At 38.9% G+C, this 21,811-nt stretch overlaps 1 protein-coding gene across 1 annotated transcript in view; it reads left to right on the top strand.

Moving 5' to 3' along the window:
* ZBTB40 (zinc finger and BTB domain containing 40) overlaps nt 1-21,811 on the top strand; it is a 63,869-nt gene that overhangs the window by 23,926 nt on the left and 18,132 nt on the right. Inside the window, 5 exon segments of the mRNA XM_051988292.1 lie at nt 4,377-5,247; nt 6,219-6,352; nt 15,871-16,066; nt 16,699-16,841; nt 21,069-21,261. Of these exon segments, the coding sequence (XP_051844252.1) occupies nt 4,449-5,247; nt 6,219-6,352; nt 15,871-16,066; nt 16,699-16,841; nt 21,069-21,261 (1,465 nt within the window). The 5' untranslated portion in view covers nt 4,377-4,448.

Here is a 21,811-nt window from a genome sequence, read left to right as displayed (position 1 = left end):
AAGTCTGTGTTTTCAGTGTCATTTTCTTCCCTATCCATTAAAGAGACCTCATGTCTCTTGTAAATTGTATCTTGGTTCTCACTTGTGTTTTTCTGAGTTTACTCCTCTAAGCACCTGCTATTTCTTTGTATTTCTCTTCATCAAGTTGGCCTAGTTTCCACTTGGTGTCCAATTCCCATTCGCATTTCAGGGCTTTATGCTGCACTTCGTTCTACCAATTAAGTGTCTTACCCCTCCTATCTTGATTCTATATCGGGACAGTCTTTTCTTATGCCTTTAATATTGTTCCTTTGAGGAACATCCGGATTTCCTCTGCTCTTTTGTTGCTTAAATGTTCTTCCCCTGGGACCCTTGACAATTTTCCCAAGCCTAGCAATTTCAGTAAATGCTTAATAACGTAATTTCAGTTGCTTCTATATAGGCATCTCCAGGACTCCACTTAAAGATCCCAATGTGCAGTATTCCTCTTTCTTTCTTTCTTTCTTTCTTTTTTTTTTTTTTTTTTTTTTTTTTTTGCTTCTCTAGAAAGTTCAGTTCAGTTACTCATTACATGAAACTCATAACCTCCCCCCAAGAGAACAAGGAAAAAAACACAGCTACATGTATTTACCTTAGCAAAAAAACACATAGTGAAACCGCAGTTTAGATTGCATTGTCCCCTTACACAGCCTGTTTAACTCTCTAGTGTTCCCTTGAGTAGGAATGAAAGATCCTACAGTCTGGGATTATTGATAAGACTGTAAAATTTCAGGGGATCCCTGTCACTGGTTGTAGGTACTCCCTACAGCAGTCTTCTTCTTCCTGTGAAGTTATTTGTGCCATCTTGGAAATTCTCTCTATAAGATCCTCTCTACAATAACCAAGTAGTCTTTGCTGCTTCACAGATATTAGCACTCTGGCAGACCATTGTTATACTTCACCAGCCCCTTTGTATTTCTGGTACCTTTTGCATCACAGATTATATATTTCAGCCTATTCATGCCCACCATGAATCTTGGGTTCCACGATTTGCAGCCATAGAGTATTGGAAATGAGTGATGGGCCTGGAATCAGAAAGACTCATCTTCCTGAATTCACATCTAGCCTTAGACTCTAGGCTATGTCAACTTAGACAAGTCAATGAACCCTCTTTGCCTCAGTTTCCTCATCTGTAAAATGACCGGGAGAAGGAAATGAAAAATCACTCTAGTATCTTTGCCAAGAAAACCCCAAATGGGATCATAAAGAGTCAGATGTGACTGACTAAAAAACAATACATGCCCAACAAATAGTTGTTTTCCTATTTATCAGACTTTTTTTAGGCTCTCCCAAATTAGATACAATGATTGTAAGTTCTTTCTTAGCACATAATTCTAAGAGAAGATAATATTTCCCAGGGGACAAAATGTTGGGCTTGGTACCAGAAAGGCCTGGGTTCAAGAATATTGGCCCAAATTTACTAGCTGTGTGACTCTGGGGAAGTCACTGTATCTCTTTGAGATGAATTTTGTCCATTTGTAAAAGGGGATAATAATAGTACCTACTTCACAGAGCTATTAAGGGGATCAACATGTAAAGAGATGATGTATATAAATCCTTAGATCAGCATTAGTTATTACTATCAGGAGTTCTTCCTAGTTGAATGTCTTATTGCCATTAATAAATACTTCCCAGCACTAATACATTATTAATGGAATTGTGAACGGATCTAACCGTTCTGGAGAGCAATATGGAACTATGCCCAAAGAGTGCATACCCTTTGATTCAGCAGTGTCTCTACTGAGCTTGTATCCCCAAGAGATCATAAAAAAGGGAAAAGGACCCCCATGTGCAGAAATGTTTGTGGCAGCTTTTTTTTATAGTGGCAAGGAATTGAAAACTGAGTGGATGCCCATCAGTTGGAGAATAATTGAATAAATTATGGCATATGAATGTTATGGAATATTACTGTTCTATGAGAAATGATGAACAGGCCGATTTCAGAAAGGCCTGGAGAGACTTCCATGAGTTGATGCTAAGTGAAGTGAGTAGAATCAAGAGAACATTGTATACAGCAGTAAGATTATACAGTATCAGTTCTTTGGATGTAATTCTTTTCAACAAGGTAATTCAGGCTACTTCCTATGGTCTTGTGATGGAGAGAGCTATTTGCACTCAGAGAGAAGACTGTGGGGATTGATCCATAGATCACAACATAGTATTTTCACTTTTTTGTTGTTGTTGTTTGCTTGCATTTTGTTTTCTCTCTCATTGACCTCCTCCCCCCAATCTGATTTTTCTTGTGTGGCACGATAATTGTGGAAATATGTATAGATTTGCCTATGTTTAACATATATTGGATTACTTGCTATTTAAGGGGGGATGGTAAGAAGGGAGGGAGAAAAAATTTTGGAGCACAAGGTTTTGCAAGGGTGAATGTTGAAAACTATGCATATGTTTTGAAAATAAAAAGCTTCATAAAATAAACACATACCTACCTATATACATACTTCCCAGGAAATTTGAAACTTTTCTGCTTCTAGAGGTAGTCATGCTGTAGCCTCTACTTGATCATGTTGTTTTCCCCATAGGTTGACCTTTGTTTCTTCATGTTTGTTGGCTTCACTTTAAATTCTATTGCTGTTGTAATTATAGTTTGGTAGTAAACTTGTTTACCTGAATTCTGTGGTCTGGCTAAGCCTATTTAATACAAATGTGTATGGTATTAGACTCCTTCCAGCACAGGCCATTTTCCATCTGCCCTTTAGACTAATGGCAAACTGGTGATCACTATGCTTTGGGCATATATTTTTTGGTCATCTGATTAGTCACTTGATAGCAGAGGATACACTATATGTTCTGGTTTTTGTGGGTTAAAATCATATGTGTGGTACAAATCTAAATACATTATATATGTTATTTTTTCTTTATCTCAGGGTCCGATTCTTGTCTTAGAAGACAATTGAATCAGGCTGAGAGTTTGTTTTTAAACCTTATTGGTGCTTTTCCAGTCACTATGTCATATTCTTCTGGGTATTTGCATATTGAATACTAGATCTTTGACTAATAGTTTCCCAAGCTTCAAAATATCAAAGTGAGATGCTCTCCTAAAGCATCAGAGTAACTAAAGTTTACATCCCACACTTGTATGTGTATATGTCTCTCTCTCTCTTATTAAGGAGAATCATGAATTTGACCATTTAAAATATTTTGGCATTTCTTTTATCCTCTATGAATATCAAATCAAAATTTGAGGAACAGGGATTCCAGGATCTAACTCTGCCATACTAGCATTATACCACTGACTTCTTAGTACCTTTATTCTCTCATTTGTCAACCGAGAGCTTGAACTACATGATATTTAAGGTCCTTTCCAAGTCAAAAAGTATGTTTCAAAAGTTCCTTAATTCACTAAATCCTGTTAGACTTGAATGATTGAGACAGCAAGTGGCCTAGTAGATTGAGTGCTAGACCTGCAATCAGAAAGACCTAAGTTTGAATCCAGCCTCAGATACTTAGCAGCTCTATGACCCTGGACAGATCCCTTAACTCTGGTCTACCTATTTTTTATTTGCAAAATGAGGAGTGCCTGCCTCAGAAGATTGTTTTATAGGAATTGAGTGAACCATACTGACTCCATCTTATCACTCAATCTTGTATCTAGCTCATTCCCTTTCTATTCAGTTGTGGGCTTAATCCAGTTTCTGTCTTGTGTGGGGGGGGAAAAACTTAATTTATTTATGGGAATTGTGAGAAAACTTTATTGCATTGTTTGAACCCAGCCCTGCATGGATTACCATTACCTATTGCTTAGAGACCCCTAAAATCCAGTCAGATTCAAAGATTGATACAAAAAGTTTTCTCACAATTATATATCGTAAGCAACCCAGATGTCTTATCTGAAAACTAGCTCTGTACTGTTTCCTTATTTCTTTGATTGAATACAGGCACTTCTAGGGAGTGGGACACCTCTTTTTCTGATTTCAGGGAATTGTGCCTGTTAGCTCTCCCCTTCCCAACTTGAAAAGCCCCTATCTTTCCTCCAATTAGAAATCAGATGATCTAATCTTGTATCCTGGTTGATATCCTATTAGATATTTTCTTTTAATGCATAAAAATCTGCGTCTCCTTGTATTTGGGGTACAGTGCCAAGCTGAGAAGGCCTGGTCACAATTTGTTATGCGCCTTTGGCATGCGTTGCTTAATAAATCAGTATGCTCGGAAGCTTGAACCTTTGTTTCCTCAATCATTTCAGATTTCACCAGTCACAGTTGTGACATTTGTTAACATATTAAGAACTGTGCAAATCTCAGTTTAAGTGGTGGTGGTAATAGTGGTTTATACTTTTGGCTTGTAGAAACCGTGATACATTCAATCCTGATAAAATACTAACCTAACATTTCTCTGGTTCTCTCTAGCTGGTGTTGATCATCAAAGAGGCATTTTGGCAGGAAGGCTAAACAGTGCTCTTCTTGCCCCCAGCTGGAGCAATGGAACTTCCCAACTATAGTCGCCAGTTGCTGCAGCAGCTGTATACACTCTGCAAGGAGAGACAGTTCTGTGACTGCACCATTTCTATTGGGACAGTTTATTTCAGGGCCCATAAACTGGTCTTGGCTGCTGCCAGCCTCCTCTTTAAAACATTACTGGATAATACAGATACAATCTCTATTGATGCGTCTGTTGTGAGTCCAGATGAGTTTGCTCTCCTGTTAGAAATGATGTACACTGGCAAACTCCCTGTGGGTAAACACAACTTCTCCAAGATTATCTCCTTAGCTGACAGCCTGCAGATGTTTGATGTGGCAGTTAGCTGTAAGAATCTGCTCACCAGCCTTGTGGGCTGCTCTGGCCCAAGTCAAGTACTAAGAGATGCTTCCCCTCAGGCAGTGGAGCCATGCAAAAATGACGCCGATTCTGATAGACGGCTGGTCGAGAATCCTTCCCCAAAGAATGTGATTGTGTCTTCCCATTCCACAGAGGTTCCACCTCCTCCTGTGGCTCTGAAGGCCGACACTGTGATGGTGGTTAGTGCAATGACACAAGAAGCTGAGGAGGTAAATCCTGCCATGGAGCAGCAGGAGCTTGATACAACTTCTGCTGCTGCCCAGGAAGAGACTCTGGAGATTGAAATGAAGGGAGCAGTTTCACCAGGGGAGGCTTCCACCATTTCCCAAATACCTTCTCTTTCTCCTGGGAAAGAAGCAGTAAATGAAGAGGTGGAGGAAGAGGAGGCGGTAACAGCAGCATGTACATCTCAGAAAGTGACAGAGACCACCACAGAGCCAGGTAATTGTCCTTAAAGGCAATCTTGAAGTCTGGGTTATCTTCTTATTACTTAATGATTTTGATCCTATTTTTTATTTATATTTTTAGAATTATCCTTTAAATCTCAACTTTATGGTGTAACAAATGTTTCTAAGAGCTCATTTCTCCTGCCATATGCTTGCCTTTTTTCCCCCCACTTTTTGTTATTGGTATTGTGTACATAAATATTAGTTATTGCCCTTTCATAACAGTGGGAGAGAACTGAAGTGGCTATGTGACGATCGCTTTTCTCAGCAGATACCTTTCTGGGCGTTCAGAGTGGCTCATTATGGGCACTCACCATAAGGGGAACAGCCAACTGAAGAAGTGTTTGGGCCATTACAGCTCCTGAAGACCCCCTCCATAGTCATGGAGGGGGCGCCTGCAGTTTGGCTCGGTGAAGGAACACCCACGCCAGCACAGTCACGGCTCTTTTGAAGTGCTGAAGTACAGCAGCTGATGGTTTTCAATAACCCCTGCTCTGTTAGCAGCCTTCTAGGGGTCTGGTTTAGTCATGGTGACATGACTGACATCAGTTTCATTCAGTGTAAAGTGCTCAGAGCCTTTGTACCAGGCTGAATTCTCTTCCTCTTGGCGTACTTCTGTGAGATTCTTAGATTTGTCTTGTTGGCGCAGTTTGCGTCTCATAGAAGCCGCCATTCTCACTCTGTAGGAAGAGGGCCTGTCAGCAGTCTGAAGACAAAAGACAAACAGGAGAACAGAAACATTAGTAAGACCAACAACAATGTACCATTTTGGATTGATGCTCATTGTTTTAACCATGCTGAGTGTGGCACAGAAGAGGAAGCTGTGAGTGACATTCTGGTCCTTATTATACCTGACACACTAGATAGCAGTTAAAAGATGTGTCTGACCTAAAGACTTGCAGGCAGCTTAAACTTCCACTTAGTCCCTTCAATTAATGACTGACTGATCTTGTTTCTTACATGCAGAGCATGAGAGGAGAATGTATAAGCTGGATTTTCTCCTGCAAAACGAAAATATCTTCTCTGAAGCGCTCTCTGTTGCCCAGGATGTACTGAAAAGACTAGATGAATGTAGAAACATTAAAAGTCCCCATAAGGAGGTATGCATCATTTTCTTCCTATCTTTTTGTATTCTTAGCAATTTATAGGAATCCAGGAAGCAAGTAAGAAGTGTATTTCATGGGCAAAATATAATGTCCTGCATCCCCAGGATAGAAGAACAAAACAAAACCAAAAAAATTAGTCTCTGCCCTCAAGGAGTTTATATTCTACTTAGCAATTTTCCCTTTGCTTGCCATGAAGCCTGGCAAAATGGATATGCAGAATATTCTAATAGTGCAGATTTTTCTTAAAGTTAAATTTCATTTTCTTAGCTTTTATTCTTATATGATCATAATCAGGGTTCTTTATACTATAATATATGTGCTAAATATAATATGTCTGAATATAAATATATATAATATATCCTATATTAATTTAAAGATAGGCCATCCTTCTAAAGTGTGGGCTCTTTGGAAGGAAAAAAATATGTAAGTATACAATGAAAAGAATTCCATATAATTACTGTATGTTGAACATGTTTTTGCCAATAAAAAGGTTTTTTTTTAAATTTCTTTCAATTCAAATAGAGACTTTTAATTTTTATAGCTTTTTATTTTTCCAAATACATGCAAAAATAGTTTTCAATGTTCACCTTTACAAAACCTTGTATTCCAAATATTTTTCCCCAGCTTCCTTTCTCCTCTCACTCTAGACATTAAGCAATCCAATATAGATTAAATATGTATAATTCTTCTAAATTCTTCTAAATAGTTCTATATTTATCATGCTGTATAAGAAAAACCAGATCAAAAAGAAAAAAAAAATGGGGAAAAAAAGCAAACAAACAACAACAACAAAGTGAAAATACTATGCTTTGATCCACATTCAGTCTCCATAGTTCTCTCTCTGAATATGGATGACTCTTTCCATCACAAGTCTATTGGAACTGCCTTGAATCATCTCACTTGAAAAGAGCCAAGTCCATCCCAGTTGATTATCACAATTTTAAAAATCATTACTTTTAGCTGTTATTTTCATTGTTTCAGACCATATTCAGGTTTTGTACGCACCAGATTTTGAGAGTAGCCCGAGGCTTGCTTATATTTTGACTGATATGGTATATCACCAGATAAATCCCTGGTGATGAAAACCGTGTGTTCTCATTGCTGGAACGATGTAGATAATTAAATCAATGGAATCAGTTTTGTTTTTTATTTCCCTGAATATAAATTATAGCTTTCTCTGGAAAAATAACTAAGCTTAATGGTTTCTTCATTAAAAGGAATATCCAGAGTCCCACTTCTCTGGGACTCTTGGGGTTGTATCCGAAAGGACCTTTGAATTGTTCTTTTTCCTTGGCTGGTTAGTCTAGTACTTCTCTTTTATTAGCATACGTTGACTTAAGTGTTTTATAGTCTTTTAAAAAATATTTTACAGTTTAAAAAAATAAATTCCCTTGAAGTTTCTTCTTTATTTACTGTCCAAACATAGGGGAGATTCCCCAGCCCAGGGGATTCTTGATTACTTGATACTACTAATTACCCAGAGTAAAGTCATTGTGTCTGAGGGAAAGGCAGGAGGGAGGACCAGATTTAGAAAGGCCATGCTCTCTACATTTATTTCTATTAAAAGATGGCAAATATCACCATGTCTTCTCCAGCTATTTCAGGAGAAAATTTGAGTCACCATTTCTCTTTTATATTACTATTGTTTGTCTTTCTCAAGAGAGCAGAAATCTTGCCTTTTTGTTTATATGTTCTTTTTGGTAGAAAGGATTCTAGAGCGTGGTGTCAGAAAGATGATTATTAGATGATTGTTGCTTGACTTAGTTCTTTATTATTTTCCTAGACTTTTTTTTATCTTCCAAAGAAGTTAGCTTGTTTCATTGTTATCTTGTTAATTGTCATGGTGTTTATTAATCTTACAAATTTCAGTGCTTTCAACTTTACTCTTTTTGAGGCTTGTGTTTTGACACATTGTTCTGAAGGAAAGGAAGCAAAAGTAGGTTCTCTGCTAGTTGTTACAGTTTTGTGTATTTCTTCACTGAAATTAGTTTGTGAAACAACCCTGTGCTTAGTTTGAGGAGGACACCATACACTGATGTCCTCCTGATTTTATTTCCTAGGGATAGATGATGAAAAGTGGCAAATCTATTCTCCAAGCAGTGATTGCAGCAACATGAGCAAAGGCTAGCTTGCTGAAGATGGTGTAAGATCAAACCCAGATTGATTAAGAAGTCTCTGAGGCCTTGAATTGGAAGGTGTCTTTATCTCAGGATAATATCGCTGCCAGTTAGACAGCAATTGTCTTTGTAGCATTTCTTCTGGGAGTAAATTCATATTTTTCTCTTGTTTGGGGGGCTATAGTTTATATTGATTTTTCCTTTTTTTCTAATCATTGTCATTTTCTTAGTGAATTAGATATACACAGTAATGTTAGATCTTTGACTAGAGTTAAGAGAGCACTTTCCCTTTCTTTGCTGGTGATTTCTGAGCTTTTCCATTTTTTCCTAATTTTCCCACAAAATTCTGGAGAGATTCTGAGGTCATAGGATCATAGGTTTACAGCCAGAAGGCCTAAGATTCAGTCATTTTTTCCTTTACACAGTTTTATTTAGAAGGCAGTCAAGTTTTCTCTTTTCCTATGTAAATCTTAAGATGTTCTTCAGCAAGTAAGTATATTTGTTTGTTCCCTATTATGACATTATAGGATCAGATTTGTTGTGAAATGATTATGGGGAGCTAGATTACTTGTATGAGGTCTGGAGGGATGAGGGAAAAAACTCAATTGTGTTTTATTTCTGAGTCCCTACATTATCAGGATGAGAAATACAGCCAGAAGGAACATAGAAGTGTTGATAGACATCTAGAAATGAAAAATAGATCGACTTAATGATATTCATCAAATAACTGAAGATAAATCCTCTTAGAAAGGCCAGCAGATGCTGGGATGATCTGATTCCTAATCATACTTAGTGCTAGGGAGGCAGAACCTAGAGAAAGGGCTAGGGATCCTTCACAATGAGGTCAGTGGATCTTTAGAGCACCAAGAAGAAAAAGGGAAATGAAGATGTGATCTATGTGATCACAACCTATTAAAAGTCTGCAGGTAGGGCAGGCAGAAAGGCTAGGATTTGAGGAAGGAAGTAATCCTTGTTGAGTCCCAGATGATGAAATTAAAGTGTCTTTTCACATGATGGAGTGGAAGGAGAACATGGAGAACTCAACCTTTTTTAATATAAGGGTCTAGTTCTAGGGATGGATGTCAGCTTAGTGCCCCTTGGTTTAATATACTGCCTTTATAAAAGGGCAAATCTATTGTTTAATCATTTTTCATAAGCAAGAAAACTTACATTTAAAGCCCTCAACCTTTTTGGAAAGGCTTTGTGTGTTGAGCTGAACAGTTGGGACATTTATATCACATGGTACTTAACCCCTAAGCCTCCAGCATATTTTAACATGTGACTGATAGCCTTCCATCTAGGCAGATCAGCTATTTTAGAAGAGGGATGGCCAGCAGGAAGTCTGAGCCCAGTTTATTTGTGCTAGAGAACCCTGAGCATCTTAATGGCTGATGGAGCCACAACCATAACTGGCTTTCTGTGGTGCAGCTTCTCACTAGGGATTAGTAGGGAAAGCCAGGAGCAGGCTGTCCAGGCAGCTGGCTCCTGCCTCCCGGCTCTTCCCTGAGTCTGCCCCTGCTACTCTTCCCAGATGGCCACCTTGTCTTCACTGCTGAGCAATGAAGTTAACAAATGTTTTAATTTCACTGCTGAGTAGCTTTGCAAAGGGAGAGGAAAGAGGGAGGATAATGAGCTGAGTCAGATGCCATTGCTGATAAAAGCTTCTCTTAGCCACCAGCTCAAATCAGAAAGCCAGAGGGAGTTAGGACAATATGAGGAGAGCTGGATTTCCAGAAGCCTCAGAGCAGAAGAAAAAAAAAATACCTAGGCATATATTGCCAGTAAGAGAAAGGTAGAATAGAAACAGACAGCTGAACCTGCTTCACTTAAGGTGCCCAAATGAAAGCAAATGGTAGTAAAGATAGGAAAAATGGTTAGCTGGACATATTGTTGATAAGCCAGTGAATTCCATCACAATGTCCTAACCCCCAATCAGGTCTGGGACCTTTTCCCTAGAGATCCTATCATAATTGAGGGTATTAAAAAAATCCTTGAGACCCAGAGAAATTAAGTAACTTGTTCTTGTTCACATAGCCAAGACTTGTTAGAGCTGGAATTTGAACTCGTCTTTTCTACAAAATGGTAGAATTCCATTAAAATGAATTTGTTTAAAAAGGATGAAATTTATGAAATCATTCATTCTTTAAAAATGTAAACAGTTATTTCAGATTTACAGCCTCCTAGATATTTTGTGAACTAACAAGCATTTATTATCTCTCCCTTTCACTGTCCCTTCGTCAAGAAAACCCAAACTCAATGCTCTTAATAAGTCCACAAAACAAATTCCCATGTTGGATACGCCCAAAGATGTGTGTCTCATTCTTGAGTTTAAGTTCATCATCTCCATGGCAGGAGGTGGGTGGGGTGATGTATTCTTAGTGTTTCTGATTTAAGAGTTTATCATTGTGTTAATCTAGAACTTGTACAAGACAATTCTTAGAACTGACCTGGAAGGGTTATAGGATTTGTTAGGGAGAAAGTAGCAGACAGAAATGAAAAATCAGCCAATCCACAAGTATGCATTGAGCATTGAGTCCAGTCCTCCGCTCTGCCTCTGCCAATAAAGATCATGAAAACCCCATTTTGGAGCTTGGGGAGTGGGGGGAAACTTTAGGAACTCCTTCCTCCTTAGAAAACCTCAGAACCTTAGAGACTCCTTAGAAAATCATACCTCCTTGATACTGTTGAAAAAACTGAAGTCCTAAAAGGGGGAGGAATCTGCCCAAAGTCATATCAACAGTTAATGGCAGAGCAGGGCTTCAAACCCACATCTTCTCACTTCATATCCAATTTATTTTCCTATTTCCATTGAAATAAGACATAGTCTTGGCAGTGACCGATGATCAAAGCCTGGTGTATGATAAATGCCACTTTACAGTATGAACTCCATCATATACAAAAGTCATGTATTCTTTCTGCACAAATTGGTTTTCCATGATGCAGAGAGTAGAGTATAAACCCAGTCCTTGCCTGAAGGGAGCTTATACTTGAGATTTGGAAAGTGAACGTGGATTGCTGATGAGATAGGGCTTGAATTGGGCCTTGAAGGTCAGGTAAAATAATGTGGAGAATGAAAATGAGAACAAGAGGGATGTTACAGAAATGTAGCCAATGGTCGCCAATATAGAGGGTCTTTCTGAATTTTGAACACTCATCTAACTCAAGAAAACACTGATTTGGATCATTTATCCAGATTTCACAAACACGACTGAACCTTGGTCATCTATAGTTAACAATAGCACATGGGTATAAAAGGAGACTGTTTCCAGACTTGTAGACTTAGGGTTTGGCTATAAATTTTTTTCCCTCATAATTTCTCTCTCCAATAAATTATAAATGACGCTTGCAAAGTCAGCCGTTTACATAAAACAAGTTGGATCTGTCAGATTAGGATAAAATGAATAATTATAGTTTTTTTTTTTTTATTGTCTTGAGGAAAGATTATCTAAAACTTAAATATATATGCTTCTGTCATGCTTGAGTTAAGTCTGGCCAAGTTGCTAGTTTTTTCTTTTTCTTTTTAAATTCCTTGCCAAATGAGATGAATTAACATTGTTATTAAAGTTATTTCAGTAGCATTAAAACTGCCTTCAGTGTGTACAAGCGACTGCCTTGTTAGGCACCTTGGGTCTTTATATGTATCCTGCTTTGGGGCTAGATAGCGTTTGATCATAAGACTGTGGCAGTAGAAATTCCACAGTGGCTTTTGTTCCAATTTCAGTGAGCCCTTGAATTGGTTCTTGGCATCTCTCAGCCCCTACCACCAGGCCCACATAGGACAGGCCCTTCAGAAATGTTTGTTGTTTGAAATCCAAAGTCCATGTTCCCTCCTCCCGATAGCCCTCGCAAGAGAGTTTTGATTAAAATGAGATAATGGCTGTCAAACATTTTGAACTTAGTGAAGGAAAGGTGCTGGAGGATTTAGTGTAGTTTAGCAGTCAAATGTCATCAATCATTAATCAGTGAGTTAAAAACTGAGATAATCCTTACAGAGTGTGCTGAAAATTGACTCTTGCCTGACCAGCTTTTTATTTCTTGTTGTTCGGTCACTTCAATGCTGTCTGACTCTTCATGCCCCCATTTGGGGTTTTCCTGATGGAGATATTGGAGTGATTTGTTATTTCCTTCTCCAGCTCATTTTGCCAATGAGGAAACAGAGGCACCGAGGCTGAAGTGACTTATCCAGGATCACACAGCTAGAAAGTGTTTGAGGCTGGCTTTGAACTCAGGAAAATGTCTTCTTGTGCACTGTGGTGCCCTCCAGCCGCCCTTATTTGTAACTAATGCAGATATGTGGAGTGACCATAGTTGACTGTGGTGGAACAGTTGTAGGAAGCCTGGCCCTGGAACATTGGGGCCGTCACTAATGGGCTGGAAGTTGGCCCAGTAATGTTTCATTGCGGCAGTTTTTCCCAGGCATCACCTAAAAATAGACAGACTAGAGAATGAAGGAAGGGAAGACAGCCACGTACCATGAAAAGAACATTGGCCCTGGGTTCAAATCCTGTGCTACCTGTGTCACCTTGGGCAAATCAATCACTGAAGTTCCTTATCTTTTCCTTTCCTTCTGGAGTCCAGAGCATCGGAGGCCTCCGTTAGTCCCAGATCTATGATCCTGTAGTTGTTGGAGACAGTCACATCTAGGGGTGGGGATGAGACCGAGAGAGTGACGGTCAGGAGGAGGAGGAGTCTAGGCGTGGGAGAGGTCCCTGCAGAGGCGGCCAGAAGGTGAAGGGAAGTGTGTGAGGTCTCACTGGGGGGCCCAGTTTGCTGTTTTATAGAGTGGGATAAGGGCAGAAGTGTAATGGAGCCAGAAAAGTAGGTCTGAGCCAGGGAGCGAAGGGATTTAAATGACAAACAGAGGAGTCTGTCTCTGAGCTTTGAAGTAACGGGGAACCATTGGGGTTTATTGAGCAAGAGAGTGTCACGGTCCTTTTGGCAGCTTGATGGAGGATAGATTAAAATGGAGAGAGATGAAGTAATGAGATCAATTAGAAAGCTGCTTCAGTAGAACGGGCAAGGAGTGTAAACAGAAGTTTGACCTATAAGAGTGACTACCCAAATGGAGAGAAGGGTACGGATATGAAAGATTCAGAAATAGGAATAACAAGACATGGCTACCACTTGTTTGGGGTGGTGGATATTTTCAGTTGAGACCCTTTATATGGTTTATGCCATGGATATACACGCACACCTGTGGTTTCATATTCATCTTGTAATACTTCTGTTCTTGTCTTGATTTCTAAGATAATGTTTGTGTAATATCACATGGGCATATACACATGCATACATATATACATACACGGGTAAGTAATGTATGTTATAGCAGATGTGTCTGAAGAGCCTTCTAATTAATATGTGAATTAACATATCAATGAATATTTATCAAACGCCTATATGGCAAGTGCTGGGGATACAAAGAGAAGCAAAAGGCAATTCCTGCCTTCAAGGAACTTACACTCTAATAAGGGAGACATCATGCAAAGAAATATATGCAAAGTGTATATGCAAGATTAATCAGAAATCATTAACAAAATCATTAACATTGGAACTGAGAGGAGTTGGGGAAGGCTGCCTGCAGGAGGGGGGATTTTAGTGGGGACTTAAGGGAAGCCAGAAAGTCAGTAGTCAGAGTGGAGGAGGGAGGTGCTCCAAGTATGGACAACAATCTGAGAAAATGCCTGGTAGTGAGAGGTAGATGTCTTGTTTGTGCAACAGTCGGGAAGCCGCTGTCACCAGATGGAATAATGCATATGGAGGAGTAAGGTGTAAGAAGACTGAAAAGGAGGGGGCTCGGTTAGGAAAGGTTCTAAATGCCAGACAAAGCATTTTGCATTTGCTCTTGGAGACAACAGGGAGCTGCTGGAGTTTGTTCAGGGAGGGGGGGAGACATGATTGGATCTGCATTTTAGGGAAAGTATTGCAGTAGCTGAGGCAGGCAGACCTGTCAATGGGCTTCTGCAGCAGCCAGACGTGAGGTGAGGAGGGTCTGCACCAGACCGTTACAGCGGTGGAGGACAGGAGGGCAACAGCTTGGATATGGGGGAGTTGAGAGGTGGCGAGGAGTCCAGGCTGACTCTTAGAGTGAGCATCCTGGAAGGATGGTGGTACCCTGGGCAGCAGGAGGGTAGGTCAGAGGACCGAGGAGGTGGATAATGAGTTCCATGTGGGCCATGTTCAAGATGTGTGAAGGGCAGTTAGAGGTGTGAGACTGGAGGTGAGCGGAGGGGCTGGGGCAGGAGAGGTAGATGGGAGATTGGAGAGCAGCAGGCGGTGGACAGAATGAGAATGCAAGAGAATGTTAGTGCACAACAGATGTAGGAAACACACAAACAGAGTGAATTTAGCAGAACTAGACTAATGTATGCAGTAACTAAGATGAAGCCAAATGTTGCATAATTATAATGACTGATTGTGACCCTGGATGAGCTGAGGGAATTTGCCACCTTCTTTCACTAAAGAGATGGGGGATCAAAGGTGTGGAGTGGCCACTCCTGTCCATGGATTTTGTTTAAAACTTATTTTTATTTCCTACAAGGGAGGGAATTTAGAGATAAAATTCCTAGTGGTCTATCTAGAAATTATGGCTTTTTGTTTGTTTTTAGGAATCAATAAAATTTGAGGGGTATTTTAATGATTTCTTTTTTAATTAATGGCTTAGATTAAATTATTTCTAAGGTCCTTTGTGGCATTAATATTTTATAATTGTGTGATATGTTAAGGATGATAAATTTAGACTTAGAAGGCATACTAGAGATTTTCTAATCCAATCTCTCGTTTTTTCAATGAAAAACCTTGGGTCCCATGAAGTTGATGGGACTTGGGCCAAGATCTTCTGACTCTAAACCCAAGGCTCTTTGCACCATACTGTGCAAGATCACAAAATAATAAAACTAGCTCCTTTTTGAAATAGGCTGTAATTTAGAAATTTCACTGACTCAGATTTATTTGCTCCTCCATATAAATCCACACGGTTTAACTTGTACTCAAATTGAATAATGTGACACTTTCTGGAGTTCAGAATCATTTAGACTATTCTATTAGCACTGTGTTTTTGTTATACTCTGATGAGGCAGTACAGGAGGAGGAGCCGTGGTGATCTACAAGCTAATGGTGGATGACTTGTGGGTGTAGACGACTGGGTGGTAGTGAACTGAATCCTAAATTGATAACTAAGATCAGCCAATAGATTTATAGCAGGTGGTTGGCAGGGTGGGACCCAAAGGTTGAAGCTCTAATGATGAATGGATTAACTTCTCCAAAGACCAGAAGCATGGATTCCAGAAGCCCTGGGTATGGAGGTCAAGGTCTCAGGGTGCAGAAAGCCACAAGGCAGAGCATCGGGAAATTAAATACGGCTGCTAATTACTCTTCCTGGAATCTTTTGTTTAAAAGGCTATCTTGGAGTGTCTTGAAGCTAAAGAAGGACTCTCAACATTCAAAAGAATCCTCAGTAAAGTAAGAAACAATGAGTGCCTCGATGTTGAGACTGTGGTGTCTTTGTTGGAGCTATTCCAGGACACCCATCCTGAAATAAAAGCGGCACTGCAAAAGCAAGATCCAGAAGATGGAGAAAACATGCAGCTAAAAAGTAGGAAAGCTCCCATCTACTTGAGTCAGTCTGTTATGTTCATTGAAGGGGTTTTCAGAGTTCAGCTTTAATTATCCCCATAGGCCTGGTTATCTGTTCATATGATTTTCATTTGAGTTCTGCTGTGTACAATTCTCATAGCTGTATGATGTATCTATAAAAGCAAAATTAGCTTTTTCATTGCTAGGATAACTGGTCTTGTACCTTAAATTGAGAGAGAACCAGCAGTGTTCTTATGCCCTTCAGAAAAAAATAAAATAAAATAAAAAGGCCTATCAGATCGATGGGTTGGGTGTCCAAGGTGAATTGGCTCTCTGACTGAGCTGAAGGGCTACAGTTTCTTCTTCATTTGGGTTAGACACAAAGCAGTGGCCTTGCCAACTCGAAGTTAACCTCTGGCTGGCTTTGCAGCTTTGTGATCCATCAGAAAAATGAAACGTTTTCCTTTTATAAAGTTTAAACAGAATAATAAAGTGTTTTCCTTTGCTAAAAGAGTATCTGCATTCCGGTGCTCGGAATAAGCCGTGGATTGCTTTACTATTCTGTTAGATCTCTCTCAACAAACCAAGCTGTCATTTTTCTTCAAATTGACTAGTCTCTCTTGTGTGTTTCTAACATTTTCTCTCCCCCAGGGAGCACAGAGGAGGGAAAGACCTTGTCTGTCCTGTTACTGGAACACAAACAGGACCTGATCCAGAGCATAACCCAGATGAGACCCATTAGGGAATTCCTAGAGACGGCCCCTGGGGAGCTCCTGACCAATGTGGAAAAAGAGGTGAGTGAATGGGACAAGATGGGAGATTACTTGAGATGAACCCTGCTCTGAGTGCCTTAACCTCATACCTTGAAGGTTTTTTCATTCATGAATTTAAAATTTAAATTTTTAGAATGGCTTTATTAATAGAGAGGAAGTATTTGGTTCTTTAAAAAAAAAGTTTGTAGTTTTATTTATCTCTTTATTTATTTTGACAATAGCTCTTTTAAAGACATTTTAGTTATTAGATTCCTCCTCATACCAAGGGGAAAAGTAGAACTCCTGACATGACTTAATGGTCTAACCAAATTTGGAGTAAATTGTTGATTCCACCTATTTGTACTGGATAGGGATTTTATTAGTAAAAAGAAAGAATCAGAATATTGATGGGACTTTTTTTGAGTACCAATCCATCAGATTATAATACACCTATTCAATGTATTGAAGGAGAGATTGGGGAAACATTTTCCTAAATGCATAATACTTTGGATTGGTCATAAATATGAGGCCCTAAATTTGATTTTGGAGTATGTATTGGGTGTGAGATGTCATGCTGAATGTTTTAGAATAATTAGAAGAGCTTGAAAGCCAACAGAGAGCTTCAACAAATGCACGAGTCCAGCTTTTTAAAACAAATATTAATTAGATCTCCCAAGGTCCTAGGATAAATCGATTATGTTCTAGGTGCTTTAAGAGTTAAAAGAGAAAGAAGAATAAAAGGACTACATTTGTGCAGAAAAAAGGAAGAAGGAGATAGAAGGAACTTGTACATGGACATGGAGGAATGGGTGGAGGGAGTGATGAATCACATTCTTATTAGAAGGAACAAAGGAAAGGGACACACAGAATTTGGTGTAGAATTACATCAGACTCAACAAGGAAACAGAAAGAGAAGGGTGACATGTTAAGTGGAAGGATAATCCCAGGAAGGGAATAGAAAACACCAAATGGTGAAAAAGGACAGCTCTAAAAGACTTAAGGATCAGCTATGTCTCCTAAGCACTTGGGACACAGCCCATGACCTCCTCTAAACAGGACACAAGGCTGCAAAGAAATCGTGGCCAATACCTGGGGTTCCTCTTGCTTGTCTGTTTCAGGAGTTGCTTTTTTTTTTTTTTCCCCATTTCTCTAAGTGGAGGAGAAAACAGAAAGAAGCACAGGTAAGCAGGACCATTTGGAAAGTATAATCTATAATACTTCATATATTTACTTTTAAGAGCAAGCATGAAATGGAGATTTATAGTTTCGTGTGGAATCCCTCTTTTGTAGTTTGCTATATGTATGGAAATAGTCTTTGGGGAGCAGAATAAAAACAATTAATGCTAGGAGTACTTACAGTGAGTGAAGGCTGGCAAGAAAGGTCCAGAAAAAACAGAGGCTTGTTTTTGTGTTGGCTATGCTTGTGAGAAGATTGTTTTGTTTTAGCAGGCGAGTGACAACAGGCTAGTGAACTTCACTGTGCTTTCTTCATAAGTCTAAAAGATTTAATAAAAGGAGTGGTAAGGGGCCTGCTAGACAAAGAAGTGTGATCAAAAGCAGCTGGCAGGTTCCACCAAGAAGAAACCAGGCCTCCCAAAACCCCGTGAAAGGGAAGGCTCTCTGCTTGCTGGGTTCAGCTTTTGCGCTAGAGAGCAAGTAGGGCAGTGTACCTCCTTTCATTGAAGAGGTGGGGACATAAAGAGGTGAAATATGGCATTCACTGGCAAGTATTAACTGTATATTGGCTTTGCTTTACTGTTTTCAAGCTGAAGAGGGGCAGAAAAAAGGGTTACACCTGAAAGTGATTGGATTATAAACAAGAGGTCTCAATAAAAGTTTAAAAAGTAAAATTCATGTCTTTTTTCAAGATGACTACTATTAGAATGGTCAATTTAAGGAATGTCCTAAAGAAGTTTACCTAGATTTTAGGAAGGTATTTGATATCATTTATCATGCTTTTCTTGTTGATAAAGAGAAATCTGGAGTGGATAATAATCTAGAGGGATGTGGATCTGGAGTTGCATTAGTGACCATTCCCTGAAGTTAGTCTTTTGGGGTTTATTGCCTGACTGTGCCTCCTATGCTAGTTAATATTTTTTCTTAATGACCTGGTTAAAAGCATAGATAATATGCTTATCAAGTTTGCAGGTGTTATAAAGCTAGAAAAGCTAAGTTAACATATTGGATGGCTAAATCAGTATTTAAAAACATTCCCACAGACTTAGAATTTGGGACTAAACCTAATAAGCTACTTAATAGTCTAAATTTAAAGTCTTATGCTTAGGTTAAAAAAAATCAGTTTCATCAAGTATGAGTGGAGAAATTTAACTAGATAATAGTTTATCTGAAAGAGGTCTTTGGTAAACCCCATGTGATACAGCAACCAAAAAACTAATATAATTTTGGGATACATTAAGAAGTGCATAGAATACAGGGTTAAGGAAGTGATCACAGTTCTTTAGTATGTTGTTATCAGCCAACTAAATAAATAGCCTCTTCGACACTAATCCTTATTAGCTTTCTAACCCTTGCCAGTCACTTTCTCTCTCTGAGCCTTAGTTCCTCAACTGGTAAAATGAGGAAAATAGATTAGATGATTTTTAGGATCTTCTACAGTTCTGAGTCTTGTGATCCTGTGATTAAAGAAGCTACCATGACTAGGGATGAGATTAGGAGATGAGAAGGAAACTAGAAGAAATAACAGTGCATAAAAAAAAAAAAAAAAAAAAAAAAAACTTGCTAATAAAAGGCCTAGAGATTGATACTCAAATATCATGGTTGAAAGGAAATAAAGAGGCAGGATAATAAAGTTAATCCTACTTTATAATCTATTCTAGGAGTTATTCACTACATAATAACCATAAAACATGTCACATTTTCTGTGATATACTGGTCTTTGTCATGACCTCCTAAGCTCCCTGTAACTTGGAATGAGAGAGTTCAGTCAAGAAATTTACATCTAATAGATTCTGTCAGTGCTCAGCTAAACATATTCTCCCCAAATGTAAGCTAATGGAGAAAAAAAAGATTTGTATATAATTATATCCATGTACTTAAGGATGGAAAAAAGATTTCATGGTATTGTTTCAAAATAATTTATCCAGAACTTCAAATATCAGTCTGATTATATATATATTAAACTTGTGTGTGTGTGTACACATATTTGTATTACAAAGTAATTTCAACATATAAAATACACTGGACATTGGAACCTCTAGTGTATAAAAATATACTTACTACATATCCCTTCTAATTATTGTCTTTCACCCTTATATTTTAATGGACCATTTTCCCTTTAATGCAACTAAAGCCAAAGCCAGTTATTTTCCTTGCCTTACTTTCTTTAATTTTTACTTAAATTAACTTTTATTTAGGTCTTTCCATGTGATAAAAGTTCAGGAATCTGTTATTTCACCAATGTGAGAATTTGTTAAGATTTTCTTAAAGAGCTGTCTTAAGATTCAAAGACATTAAGTGTCCTTCCTATGATCACACAGCTAACATCAAAGGCAAGATTTAAGCATAGTTTCCTGGATTTCAGGTTCAGTGCTCTGAACCCTAAAACATTGTTTCTTCTTTTCATATTTTCTTATATAACCTCTGTTCTTACTTACATTAAAAGCATTATATTACACTGATCATTCACAGTTAATCTTTCCCACTAAATTGTTTTCCAGAAATAATTCCACCAATGTGCAGTGCTTGTATATGACAAGCATCCCTGCTTCTCCAAATTTGCACCAGAGTTAAATTTTGTTGCCAATTCCACAAGGTTCTAATTTGTACTTCCTTGATCATTAGGTATAATTTTATTTAGTTTGTAAATCTACTTCTATAAACAGTCTATCCAAGTCCTTTGACAATTTATTGTGGAGAATGGTAATAGGTTATCGGTTTCTTGTCAACTTTGGATATTAAGTTTTTATAGGATAGATTGCTGCAAATTTTCCTCCCTTTTCTTTTTCTCCCTCCTTCCTTCAGTTTTTTTTTTTAAGGTTTCTATTGTTTTATAGAATTCCTCTTATTTTTCTGTAATTAGTTTCTTCCATCTCTTTTCCATTGGGGGGAGAAAGCATTTTTGTTTCTCTTCTTCACGAGACTAAGGATCAATGAGAAGTGAAGAAGGAGGGGAGCCAAGAGAAGCAGAAGAAGATCGGTGCATCTTGCAATGCAGAATTGTAATGCAGCCTTGCTGGGGTTTGCAGTTGTGTGTCAGATAAATTTAGCATTGCCAGTGACTAGTGTCTGCTTGATTGCCCGCCACTGCAGGTGATTTTGAATTGCTGTGAGGGCGGAACACCCAAGGAGACAATAGAAAATTTGTTGCACAGAGTGACTGAAGAGAAAACATTGACTGCTGAGAGTTTGGTTAAACTCCTTCAGGCTGTGAAGATCACATTTCCCAACTTGGACCTTCTGCTGAAAGATTTACAGAAACAAGCAAGTGTGTCAAGCACCACAGGTAGCGATTCATCATCAGACCTTGGGGCGAGAGTCCCAGTAGATAAAAATATACTCCATGCAGTCTTTGGAGAGGGGGGTAGATGTATGGGCTGGAGCAGGGATATAAGGGCAGGGACTGCTGAAAAAGGTCCTTGTTAACAGAAACTAGAAGGGGACACAACCAAAGTGGGGCTTCTTGAAAGTTCCTCTGTCTCTCTCAAGTTTCTCTGCGGAGCTCAGTGTGTATATGCAAATAGATTGTGTTTGAGGGTGTGGACACCAGAGATTTGCCAGCTGTCCCTCTGCTTAGCCTCTGGACCTTTTGGGCCAGCCCTGGCTGATGAGGCAGCACCAGGACTCCGCCCCCTTCCCATAAGCCCAGGGTGGCTTCAGCCAGCAATAACAAGCATGTATTAAGCATCTGCTGTGTGGCAGGCATGGAACAAGCATCAGGGTTACCATGACAAGATGGGAATAGTCCCTGCCTTCAGGGAGCTTCCATTGTCCTGGGGGACACAAGTAAATCTGAGAACTTAATAAATAGATACAGAATAAAGGCCGAGTGATTT

This window comes from Antechinus flavipes, chromosome 3, assembly GCF_016432865.1.
Source record: "Antechinus flavipes isolate AdamAnt ecotype Samford, QLD, Australia chromosome 3, AdamAnt_v2, whole genome shotgun sequence".
Lineage (NCBI taxonomy): Eukaryota > Metazoa > Chordata > Mammalia > Dasyuromorphia > Dasyuridae > Antechinus > Antechinus flavipes.
Note: the sequence above shows the minus strand (reverse complement) of the source record. Positions and strands in the feature narration are given on the sequence as shown.